General features: G+C 41.5%; 1 protein-coding gene across 1 annotated transcript in view; it reads left to right on the top strand.

The window, feature by feature from the left end:
• Positions 1–12,767, top strand: part of COL4A1 (collagen type IV alpha 1 chain) — a 154,560-nt gene that overhangs the window by 88,919 nt on the left and 52,874 nt on the right. The window contains exons 5-17 of the mRNA XM_037125658.2: positions 513–557; positions 939–1,001; positions 1,503–1,556; positions 1,716–1,742; positions 3,999–4,082; positions 4,169–4,231; positions 5,532–5,567; positions 6,165–6,206; positions 9,661–9,747; positions 10,216–10,242; positions 10,402–10,452; positions 11,171–11,215; positions 11,299–11,352. Of these exons, the coding sequence (XP_036981553.2) occupies positions 513–557; positions 939–1,001; positions 1,503–1,556; positions 1,716–1,742; positions 3,999–4,082; positions 4,169–4,231; positions 5,532–5,567; positions 6,165–6,206; positions 9,661–9,747; positions 10,216–10,242; positions 10,402–10,452; positions 11,171–11,215; positions 11,299–11,352 (678 nt within the window). The remainder of the gene's footprint in view (positions 1–512; positions 558–938; positions 1,002–1,502; positions 1,557–1,715; positions 1,743–3,998; positions 4,083–4,168; positions 4,232–5,531; positions 5,568–6,164; positions 6,207–9,660; positions 9,748–10,215; positions 10,243–10,401; positions 10,453–11,170; positions 11,216–11,298; positions 11,353–12,767) is intronic.

Genomic DNA, 12,767 nt, shown 5'->3' with positions numbered 1-12,767 from the left:
ATGAAAAGGTTATATGTGACTGCAGCAGCACCTGCGTGTACATTGGTGCTTGGGGCAGAAGAGAGGGGAAATAATCTTGTAACTCTCTGGGATGCAGAAGACCTGGATTTCGACTAGAAATAATTTAGATAATATGATTCACTGCCCCCCCCCCACAAAGCTGATTTATCCCATGCATTCTTCTTCCCTACTGTTTGAGATTTTAATGTAAATTTTATTTATATTCACCTAGAAGCTACAAATAATGAAATGAGTACATAGTTATATATTGTGCATGGGCAACCTTAATTTTAGAAGGAATTAATAGTCAGCTTTAGATGGAGAATTGCTTCTGAAACCCTGGGAGACCTGCCTCCCTGGGCTGGACCCACAGTGACCTCTCCAGCACAAAGCAGTCTGCTTAGTGTGAGGTTCTGAATGCCAGCGATCAGGGCAGATGCCCTTAGCGGACACTGTGGGAGGAGAAGAGGTTCCCAGTGCTCATGGAAACATTTTCATTCCCATCCTTACAGGGACCGCCAGGAGTATCGGGCTACCCTGGAAACCCAGGACTTCCGGTATGTATATGAAATTCACCTGGCCCTGGCTGGGTGGCTTAGTTGGTTGGAGTGTCATCCTGTACACCAAAAGGTTGCAAGTCCAAGTCCCAGTCAGGGTATGTAGCTGCATTGAGGCTTTGATCCCCGATCTAGGTGCATATGGGAGACAACCAATGGATGTTTCTCAGATCATTGTTTCTCTCTCTCTGTCATTTTCCCTCTCTCTAAAATCAATAAACATGTCCTTGGGTGAGGGTTAACATAAATAAGTAAATAGATAAATAGATAAATAAATAAATAAATAAAATTCACCTGCTTTTTATAAGCTGTTTGACTTGAGCGATGATACCATCAAGTGATTTTTTTATTTTATCTACTTTTTTGCTGTATTAATTGCAGGGTATTCCTGGACAAGATGGCCCACCCGGTCCCCCAGGTATCCCAGGATGCAACGGGACAAAGGTAAATTTAGAAGCGAGATCCGTCCCCCTTTGCACACATTCACCTGATTCTGCGTGTTGAGAAGTCAGGCAGAATTGTTCCATGAACTCTGTTTCCGGGCGGCAAGTGTGAAGCTGCTCATCCGAAAGCTTTCTTCATTTGATTAGGAAATACAGTTTTCCTGTATTTAATGTTCAAGAATGACATAATTGTGCCTTTCTTTTTTTGTACAACTTTACCCTAAAATTGCTTTAAACATTGTATTTCTTACCTATGATCTATTACTAAATCAAACAAGAAAACGCTGTTATTAATCTTGTCCCTATTAATTCTGTCCTCAAATACACTTCTATTGTGAGGTAGCACTCCGCAACGTAGACTGTAACAAACAGATTTTTAGGAAATGAGATTAAACAACAAGTGAAGTATCCCTGATGGGTAGGACATAGGAACTGATGGGGTGGAGTGATGTCCCGGTTGCCTTGCCTGACACCTGTGAATGACTGTCTGCCGTCCCCTCAGGGAGAAAGAGGGCCTCTGGGACCTCCTGGTCTGCCTGGATTCACTGGAAATCCTGTGAGTATGAGCTTGTTTACCTCAGCGTTTGTTTCTTTGGCTGTAATTTTTCTCTTTTCATTCCCTTTTCTTTCTTTTCCTTTTTTTTTTTTTTTTGCACTTGTAATCCTAATCATGTTTTGAGAGAAACAAAATTAATAACAACCTTTTCTTTTTCAGGGACCACCCGGGATACCGGGAATGAAGGTACATTATTTTTATTTTATTGGATTCATTACAGAAGTCTGTTCAAAACAGATGCCATAAAAAGAAATTTACTTTAAATCACTTTGGTGGGCTGATTACTTATTCACACACATGTGTGAACTCTGTTACATTAAAAGGGCATATAAATCATATGCACATCTTAAATATTGGAATCTAAATTTAGGCACTGGGTAAAGTCTCCTAATAGGAAACAGGCAGCAGTGGGGGGTACGGTGTGATGGTTAGTCGAACAGATGCACGTCTAGTCCTGATTACTCACCTGCGTAGACGTCGCAGTGATGCCGTCGGACGGACTCACGTACAGTGCCACCGGAAAGGATGCAGATGATTGGCATCATACCTACTCTATGTGGTTTACCTTAAGTGTAACCCTTTTTTCATGTTGCCTGTAATCTGCAGTCACTCTTATAAATTCCATAATTATGGCAGGAAAACCCCCGGTTGCCTTAGGTGAGGTCCTTGGTGTTACAGCCTTTTCATTCAAAGCCAGTCTATGGCCCTTCTCAGCTTCATTTTCCCCACTATGTCAGGGCGGGGTCTAGGACCCTCCGTGCATGGGTCCCTCCCTGCCACGGCACCCAATTCTGTCCTCCTGTCATTCAAGGAGACTTTCCTCATCTATCCTTAGTGGTGCCTAGAAAAAGGCCTGGCGGATGGATATATTCTTATTGATCACCTGGCTGTTGCCTTCTTGCACATGGAGCAGGGAGTCCCACAGGCGCTCTGCACCCAGGCACATGGCCTGGGTTCTCTCCTCTTCTCTTGGCTCAGTTATTCTTGCTCACCCACACCCAGTCTGGTGTGCCACAGGCACCACTGGCCAACTTCCAAAGCAGACCTTGCCGCTTCCCTCCTAAACTCGTCTCTGTGTACTTAGCTAATTAGGGCAAGGATACTACCTAGGCATCCAGCCAGGAACCCAGGAGGTATTCACAGAGGCCACAGAGTCTTCATCTGTGTTTGCTCAGAGAATAAAGGTGGCAGTGAGGCCATCCTTGAACTCGGCCCCACGCCAGCTGCCCCAGCATTAATCACTGTGAACTTAGAAACAGAGAAGAGAATTCAGCCCCAGAGGAACTCCTCAAATTTTATAGAAATTAACTTTTTTAAGTCTTTACCAAGCAGGTCTTGGTGGCTCTTACCCACCTGACCTTGAAGTGGGTGGCCCCTGCGCTAAGAGTTCAGCAGGTGGGGTGTCTGGGCATTCAGAGCAGCCCTGTGAAAGGGTTGCTTCCAGTGTTTCAATAGCTGCTCTCGAGAGAACCACCTGTGTCCCTGTGTTTGAGGACACCTAAGAAACAGTGTCCTCAGGAGGGCCCATGCTTTAGTCAGGGTCCCACAGGGACACACAACCAATAGAATAGATGTGTGTATGTGTATGTATATGTGTGTGTATACACACACACACAAACGTATAATGACAGGTAGATAAATAGAATGAGAATCATAATTTGCAGGTCAGGGTGCCACTGGAGGCCCGGAAAAGAGCTGATATTTCGGTTCCAGTTTGAAGGCCGTTGTAGGCAGACTTCTCTCTTCTTTTTTTTTTTTTTTTTTATTTGTACAGTTTTTAGCCCCCCTGCCTTGCCCCACCCCCCCACTTTTTCTGGGAGTTTGTCCTTTTTTCTCCTAAGGCTTTCAACTGATTGGGTGAGGCCCACCCCCTTTCTGGAGGCTAATCTGCTTTACCCAAAGTCTTCTGATTTAAATGCTAATGTCATCATAGAGATAGCTCCACAGACACCCACACGAGTATTCAAGCAAATGTCTGGGTACTGTGGTCCAACCAAGTTAACATGTGAAATCTACCATCATACCCTGCTTTTAAAAAAATGCTCATCTTGAAATGCTTCCCTCGAAATACAGTTCTTGTTTTGTGAGAACGGTCTGTGATCACACGGTCTTTCAACCAGAGGCTGGTCCTGGTCTGGCATTTCTCACAGTCTGTGTGGGACGGTCACATGGAGTGTCGTGGAGCCTTTCACTCAACTGTCGAGACATTCGGTCCTGGTTGCAGCTGAGTTGACTGACTGTGCAGCCCTGAATGCCGGTCATTAAGATAGAGCAGGAATGGGCGAGATGGCCGAGGTACATATTTTTCAAGCTTAAAGAGGATCCAAACCCCAGACTTGGGCTAGTTCCATACCTGTAATTCATGCCTAATATTTGATAGGTTTTAAGTTTCCTTACATAACTAGCAGTATTTGTGACTTTGTCTTACTTTTCATCCCATAGGGGGATCCTGGTGAAATAATTGGCCATGTGCCTGGGATGCTGTTGAAAGGTGAAAGAGGATTTCCCGGACACCCAGGAACACCAGTAAGCATTTGCTAAACAACTGTAATCACATGCCGAGTCTCCTCCTGGTTTGCATTTTAATTCTCTCCTTTCTCAATGAATTCTAGGGTATACCAGGATCACCCGGGCTACAGGGTCCCGTTGGCCCTCCAGGATTTAGTGGACCACCAGTAAGTTGGGGGGCTATTTCTCCGAGGTAGTCATTCAAAGAATTCTTAACTATATTAAGGTGTGAAAATAAATAAAATTTAATAAAAACTTTATATCTCCCTTAATTCGGTTTGGGAGAATGAATTTCTTTCTTATGAAAATACTTGCCTGGCACTTATGGTCACATATTCCCAGAGCTGTGTGAACAGGATAATGATAATACTGCATGCCAAGACATCCCCTCAAAACAGGCAACACCTTAATTTTGAGGGGCTGGGTGGATGCCAGTGATCTATGGCCCGAAGAGGCCGAGTTCAAGGTGGACAAGGCGGGCTGAGCTCTGGAGGTGGACTTGTAGAAATGTCATCATACCAGAGAGTCCGTGCTGTTGGGGGCTGTGGACACAGACCAGGTGGTGCCCTGGAGGTTTTACTGTCCTGTAAAGACTCTGCAGACTGAGCACCCAGAGTGACATAGCAGGAGGCTCTGTGCCGTTACTGGTCTCCTTCACAGTTGATAACTCTCAGGAGAAAGAGAACATAATCTGTGCACACACATATTTTTGCGATCACAAGAGAGTTAATATTAACAAGACTTAATTGTGGAATGCCATGTTTACCAGGAATGAATAATGCACTTGACTTTGTTATTCTTACTCTAGCCTGCCTGAGAGTCCTGCAATTTGCAGGCTTATCTTTTAAGTTGACTCTTTTTGAGGGCGGGTAAAATTCAGCAACTCCTCATATCCTTTCCTGCAAATGTAACCTCTTTTACAGTATGTTCTTGTATATAAATGAACGCATTTTTATGAGTAAAGAATGACTAGTAACAGATGGCTATATAAAGAATGATTCTTTTAAAATTTTTAAATGATCATAGCAAGCATTCTGAAATTTTGTTGCAAACACAAGTGTTTTGACTTTACCACAGTCTCCTTGCTTGAAGAAATCATTCAGCTTTTTAAGATAAAAATTATATTCCAGGTGGACGAACAGCATTTCTAAACTCAAACTCTAGCCTCATACAGAGTTTGGCTGGTGACTTCATCCACTGTCTGTTAGTCTGGCACGATCTTAGATTAGGGGACTCCACAGGGTGAGCCAAAGGTTTTTGAAGTGTTTACATCTCTGTTAATTATCACACATGACTAGTTTCTGATTTCCTAAAAGTTTTACAGTTCTAGAACACAGGGAAAAAAAATTAATGTTTAACAAATAAATTATCATGTTAACTGTAGTATCTTAATACAGTTTCTGTAGAAAGAAGTAATTAGAATGACCAGTGTTGTGACTTGTATTTGAAAAATGCTTTCTCTCTTAGGGTCCCCCAGGCCCTCCTGGCCCTCCAGGTGAAAAGGTAAAGACTTTTTCATTTATTTTTCTTTGGCATTAGTATAAGACTATCGTGAAATTGCTGTACCTCATTCTTTAAGGCTCTGTTAAAAACTTTTAATCACTGGAGGTAGAAGAGGGTATAGTGGGGCTAAATGGTAATGGAGAAATAAAAATTAAAATAAAAAATGAAAACAAACTTTTGGAAAGCTGTAACTTCTTTATCTCTATATTTAAAATCTGTCTGTCCACCTATTCATCTATTCATCTATCTATCTAACTTCTCAACTGACCAGTCAATTGATCTGTCCATTCATTGATCTTTTTTTCTACCTCCCAACCACTTAGTCATTACTTTTCCTTTAGTGTTTTTAAAGCAGGAGTTTAAAAACCGTAAATTAAAAAAAGGTTTTATAGAGTTCTTTTTTAATAGTACTTTAAAAAACTTTTTATATACACTAAATACGTGATCATAACTTGCTTGAAAATCTTAAGGTAGTTGTGGGATGAAGTGGGGTGTGCCTTAAATCTACTATCTTACTGCATTTTCTGTGATATTTGTTAGATGATTTTGAGCAAAGTAGACAATTCTAATAATGGAAGCCTAATTTTCACTCAACAGGGGCAAATGGGCTTAAGTTTTCAAGGACCAAAAGGTGACAAGGTGAGTACACATTGCTTTGGTATGTTTTCCATTTTAAAATCATAGTTCTGGGCTTCCAGCCAAGATGGAGACATAGGTAGATACACTTTGCCTCCTTGCACAACCAAAAGAAGTTTAACAACCAATTTAAAAACAAAAAACATCCAGAATTGCTAGAAAATCAAATTGTATGCAAATCTGATAACCAAGGAGTTAAAGAAGAAACATTCATCCAGACTGGTAGAAGGGGCAGTGTGGGAAGCTGGGGAGGTGAGGATGTGCAACAAGGCTGTGGCTGTTGGACTGGGGCAGGCGAGGTGGTGGCTGTTGGACTGGGGTGTCCCACATTGACATGCAGTTGAGCCGGGAGGAATAACCGGGGAGTGGGACAGAACATGCAACCCAAGGTACCAGCAAACTAAAGCTTCAAAACCTCTGACTGAAAAAACCTGTGGGGATTGCAGTGGCAGGAGAAACTCCCAGTCTCACAAGAGACTCTATTGGAGGGTCCCACGGGATCCTATAACATACACAAGCCCACCCACCTGGGAATCAACACCTGAAAAGGCACAATCCACTTGAAGGAAGTGTGGGAAGTGACCAAAAGTGGGGTGAGAGCTAAGCAAGTGGCATTGTTCCCTCTCTGACTCCCCTACATACAGTACCACAATGCAGCAACATAGGTTGCCCCACCTCATGTATATCTAGGGCTCCACTCCTTACAACATAACAGGTGTGCCAAGGCAAAAAATATAGCCCAAATGAAAGAACAGATCAAAGCACCAGGAGAAGAGCTAAGAACAAGAGATAGCCAACCTTTCAGATGTACAACTCAAAACTGTGGTAACCAGGATGTTCACATAAATGATGAGTTTGGTCACAAAACAGAGGAAGAAGTGAAGGTTGTGCAAAGTGAAATAAGGAAAAATATATAGGGAACCAACAGTGAATGAAAAAAACCAGGACTCAAATCAATGGTTTGGAGCAGAAGAAAGAAATAAACATTCAAGCAGAACAGAATGAAGAAACACGAATACAAAAAAATAGGAGAGGCTTAGGAACCTCTGGGACAACTTTAAACATTCCAACATCTGAATCATATGGGTACCAGAAGGAGAAGAGGAAGAGCAAAAAATTGAAAATTTATTTGAACAAATTATGAAGGAAAACTTCCCCAATCTGGTGAAGGAACTAGATGTGCAAGTCCGGGAAGCTCAGAGAGTCCCAAAGAAGTTGGACCTAAGGACACACACACCAAGGCACATCATAACTACATTACCCGGGATGAAAGATAAGGAGAGAATCTAAAAGCAGCAAGAGAAAAGGAGACAGTTCCATACAAAGGAGTTCCCATAAGAGTATCAGCTGAACAAGGAGCCAGAAAGAAGTATTCAAAGTCATGAAAGGCAAGGAGCTACAACCTATATTACTGTATCTAGCAAAGTTATTATTTTGAATGGAAGGGCAGATAAAGTGCTTCCCAGGTAAGGTCAAGTTAAAGGAGTTCATCATCACCAAGCTCTTAGGATATGAAATGTTAAAGGGACTTATCTAAGAAGAAGAAGAAGATCAAAACTATGAACAGTAAAATGACAACAAACTCACAATTATCGGGAACTGAACCTAAAAAAACAAAAAATGAAAACAAACTAAGCAAATAAGTAGAACAGGAGCAGAATCACCAAAATGGAGATCACATGGAGGGTTATCAGCAGGGAGTGGGAGGGGGAGAGAGGGGGAAAAGGCACAGAGAATAAGTAGCATAATTGGTAGGCACAAAATAGACAGGGGGAGGGTAAGAATAGTATAGGAAATGGAGAAGCCAAAGAACATATGTGTATGATCTATGGACATGAACTAAGCTGGGGTGGGTTGGGGGAATGCTGGAGAGAGGGTGGGGGGTTCATGGCAGAGGGGAGTAAAGGGGAGAAAAAACGTGGGACAAGTGTAATAGCATAATCAATAAAATATACTTAGAAAAATTGCCCTGTTGGTGTGGCTCAGTAATTGAGTTCTAGCCTCTGAACCAAAGGATCGCTGGTTCGATTTCACAGTAGGTAGGACAACACGCCTGGGGTGTGGGCCAGGTCCCCAGTTGGGGGCATGCGAGAGGCAACCACATATTGATGTTTCTCTCCCTCCCTCCCCTCTTCTCTCTAAAAATAAATAAATAAAATCTTTATATATATATATATATATATATATATATATATATATATACACACACACACATTATTTAAAAGAATATATACATATTCTTTTAAATAAGGTAAAATCATGGTTCTAAACATGATAGAGTTTCTGCCCCTGGACCTAAGCTAGGCCCTTATACCATAGTTAATCTTCTCTGTACATTCTTGAGCTTACTAGTGTTTTTTTTTTTAGCTAAAATTCACTGAAGTGTTCTGTGTGTGATCTGACCAGCAGAGAAACAATGAGGCCATTAGTTCCTTTTTTCTGTATACACAGTTCAATCAAAATGTTCTCAGGCAGTGAGAAAACCAGACCTAGACTTTATTATAAAATAATCCAATTTAGAACTTGACTGCCAAGGCAGAGGTTATCATGTCAAAATTGGGAGGAAATGAGCCACAGAGACAGGGAGGACAGACCAGAGCAGGCAGCCTGATCTTGGGAAGGAGGGAGACCAGCAGTGGGTTCCCGATCATCTGGCGGTCTCTCCAGCATTCCCGTGAATCACACTGGTAACATGGGCTTAAACCCAGTAGAGATTCTTTGAATTACAGCAGCAATTGCCCCAAGGCCAAGGTTCTTTTTAGGGATGGTGAAGCCATTGAGGACAATGGCCACCAGAAAGCTCCAAGTCAACCAGGGCCTGGGCAGGTGCGGACTGAACAGTTGGCCTCTGCTTTCTTTCTACCCTAAAATTTTGGCCCAGTCTTTTCATAAACCTCACAAAAGTAACCCTGCAATTCATGCAGTTGAATTTTTGGGACCTTACTCTTTGTGCTGTAACTGGGACTCATTGTACTTCCAGCTGTACCCAGCAGTTAGGACGCCCGAGGAAAACAGTTCTGGGTCGTTCTTGTATTGTTGGTTTACCCAAAGATAGGCTCTGTTGGCAGTGTGTGTCTTTTCCAGGCTGTCAAAATTCAACTGGATAGTATACATGCATGTGCTTGTATGTATGTGCCTTAGTATGTACACATACAGTGTTTGGATGTGTATGCATGGTCTCTATATACATGCATTCGCAGATGTGTCCTATAGATGATCAGGTTCCATTGTTATTACTTGAGACAGTGGCTTTTCTGATTCCTGAGAAAGGAGGTGTCCTTTTGGCTTTATATACTAATTGTGCCATCTTCCTAATGAAACAGTATTCTGCTGAGGATAGATGAGAAAAGAATATAACACTTTCAAAATAGATGTTTTATTTTAGGCCCTCCCTCTGCATTTTCTTATCTCAATAATTATTTTCTGCCTAACTAGTTCCTAACTTTTGCATCAACAGGGTGATCAAGGGGTCAGTGGACCTCCAGGAGTGCCAGGACAAGCTCAAGTTCAAGAAAAAGGAGACTATGCCACTAAAGGAGAGAAGGTACAAAACAACTTTGTCCACTGAATGCTAATTTTGGACAAATTCCAAGGGATAAAGAGAAACCACATCAAAATCCAGTTTGTCCAACAGCATTCACCCCCAACCTGGAAAACAGATTCATGTTCTATCCATCATATAAAGTATGAGCATCCGACAGCAGAGGCAGCTGGTACTGGGTAGGAGCAAAACTGATTTGAGGCTGACTCACCTCAATGAGGGCTTCTGAAATGCACCCGGTTGAGGATGGGCTGGGTCAGCAGAAGGGAGAACCACTGAGAGTAGAGGCACGCTACAAGTTGCTATGATCATCGCTCTTAAATTCGTAACCCAGTCAATGCGAGGACTTGAATGCTGGAGGCCAATGTGAATTTCTTTGTGAATATATCAGAAAAATGTTACTTTTTTCTTTTACATGTTCAGCGATATGGCTGTTAGTACTGATAATCTCCCTCTCTAAAATTTTTTTAGGGTCAAAAAGGTGAACCTGGATATCAGGTAAGTACTATAATCTTGTTTATCATTATTATTTTGTGTGAAAGACCATAGTTTATTGGATTTAAGTTACAAGCTTACTTTACCTTGAGTGTAATGTTTACTTAATTTAATATTTTACTTAAATATACAAATGAATCTAACTCTTTCATTTTTTTTAAGGGAGTGCCAGGGATTGGAGAGAAAGGTGAACCTGGAAAACCAGGACCTCGAGTAAGTGCTTTTAAAAGTCCTTTTATTCCTTATTGTAAAATTGTTTTCCTTTCATGTCTAGAATCACAGGTTCAGGGACACAGAAGAATGGAAGAGACTGGTAGGGTTTTCTGGTTTCTCTTTTTCCTCTCCTGAAGGGCTTTTCGGAAGCCCCTAGGAGTAGAAATGAGGAGAGCTGTCACCATTTGAAAAAATTCCCGGGAGGTGAGGCCCTTTGTTATTTACAAACTCCAGGATAGCCTGGCTAGGGTAGGGTGCTCTTTGAAGAGCTGCCTACCTGGTTTCTCAGTGGCTGGTTTCTCACTGACCGCCACTGTCCACTTGCTGAGAGCCCTTGGTGCCCTTTGCCGACTCCTTCCTAGGCCAGCTTGGACCTCCGCCCAGATTGCAGATGCGCATCCTGGAGCGGAGATGCTCAGACACTTGTCACCCCTGAATCCGGTGAAAGGAGACCCACCCGGCTTCCGTAGCCTGAGCATTTTCACTTTCTCCCCTGAAATAACACAGGAAAACCTCCACTAAAATCAGTTATCTGGTGTTTGCAGTGTAGAAAATTGGGAACTAATCAGGCTTCATTTTTTAAAAATTGAAAAGTCCTCTTCTATTTACCCAGAGGTTTCCTATGAAAGATGACATATGAACTTGTATTTGAATCAGAGCTGTGTTATTAAAGTATGATTCATTATGAAATACTAATGGTTATATCTTTATTGTATAGGGAAAACCTGGAAAAGATGGTGAAAAAGGAGAAAAAGGGGGTCTAGTAAGTATTTTTCTGTGATTTTTTAAAAAGCAAACCGTTGCCTTCACTAGCTTACAGTTGTTGTTGCCTCTGCTTCCTTTTAGGGGTTTCCCGGCGACGTGGGGTTGCCAGGACTCCCGGGCCGAGAGGGTTTAAAGGTAAATGGTGGCGCTATTGTGAGTTTTTCCTTCCTTTTGTAGGACAACTCAGAAGGTTTTACTAGAGTAAAGAACTAAAGACTCCCAGAAATAACAACTATTTATATTCCACGTGAGCAAAACCACAACTTAACTTAGTGGTTTATTTGTGTGCATAATTTTTAATTTTTTTATTCTTTAAAAAATATTTTTTATTGATTATGCTATTAAAGTTGTTTTGTTTTACCCCCTTTATTCCCCTCTGCCCTGCACAACCCCTGTCACCCACATTCACCCCGTCAGTTCATGTCCATGGTTGTACATATAAGTTCTTCAGCTTCTCCATTTCCTATACTATTCTTAACCTTCCCCGGTATATTTTGTACTCACTATTTATGCTTCTTATTCCCTGTACCTTTTCCTCATTCTGCCTCCTTCCCCTACCTGCTGATAATCCTCCACGTGATCTCCATTTCTGTGAATCTGTTCCTATTGTAGTTGTTTGATTAGTTTTGGGGTTTTTTTTAGGTTTGGTTGTTGATGGTTGTGAGTTTGTTGTCATTTTACTATTCATAGTTTTTTATTTTCTTTTCCCGAGATAAGTCCCTTTAACATTTCGTATCATAAGGGCTTGATGATGATGAACTCCTTAACTTGACCTTATCTGGGAAGCACTTTATCTGCCCTTCCATTCTAAATGATAGCTTTGCTAAATAGAGTAATTTAGGTTGTAGGTCCTTGCCTTTCATGACTTTTAATTCTTTCCAACCCCTTCTTGCCTATAAGGTTTCTTTTGAGAAATCAGCTGATAGTCTTATGGGAACTCCTTTGTAGGTAACTTTCTGCTTTCCCTTGCTGCTTTTAAGATTCTCTCCTTATCTTTCATCTTGGGTAATGTAATTATGATGTGCCTTGGTGTGTATTTCCTTGGGTTCAACTTCTTTGGGACTCTCTGAACTTCCTGGACTTCCTGGAAGTCTATTTCCTTCACCAGATTGGGGAAGTTTTCCTTCATTATTTGTCCAAATAAGCTTTCAATTTCTTGCTCTTCCTCTTCTCCTTCTGGCACCATATGATTTGGCTACTGGAATGTTTAAAGTTGTCCCAGAGGTTCGTAAGCATTTCCTCATATTTTTGAATTCTTGTTTCTTCATCCTGTTTTGATTGAATGTTTATTTCTTTCTTCTGCTCCAAACCATTGAATTGAGTCCCAGTTTCCTTCCCATCACTGTTGGTTCTCTGTACAATTTTCCTTAATTCACTTTTCATAGCCTTTTTTCTGTGTTTTGCAACCATACTTAGCCATTTCTTTGAGCATCCTGATTGCCACTGTTTTGAATTGTGCATCTGATAGGTTGGCTATCCATAGCTTAGTTGTATTTTTTCTGGAGATTTGATCTGTTCTTTCATTTGGGCCATGTTTTTTTTGTTCTCCA

Source organism: Artibeus jamaicensis, unplaced genomic scaffold (genome assembly GCF_021234435.1).
Source record: "Artibeus jamaicensis isolate MK-2021 breed Jamaican fruit bat unplaced genomic scaffold, CSHL_Jam_final scaffold_833, whole genome shotgun sequence".
Taxonomy (NCBI): domain Eukaryota; kingdom Metazoa; phylum Chordata; class Mammalia; order Chiroptera; family Phyllostomidae; genus Artibeus; species Artibeus jamaicensis.
This window is presented reverse-complemented; position numbering and strand designations above follow the sequence as displayed.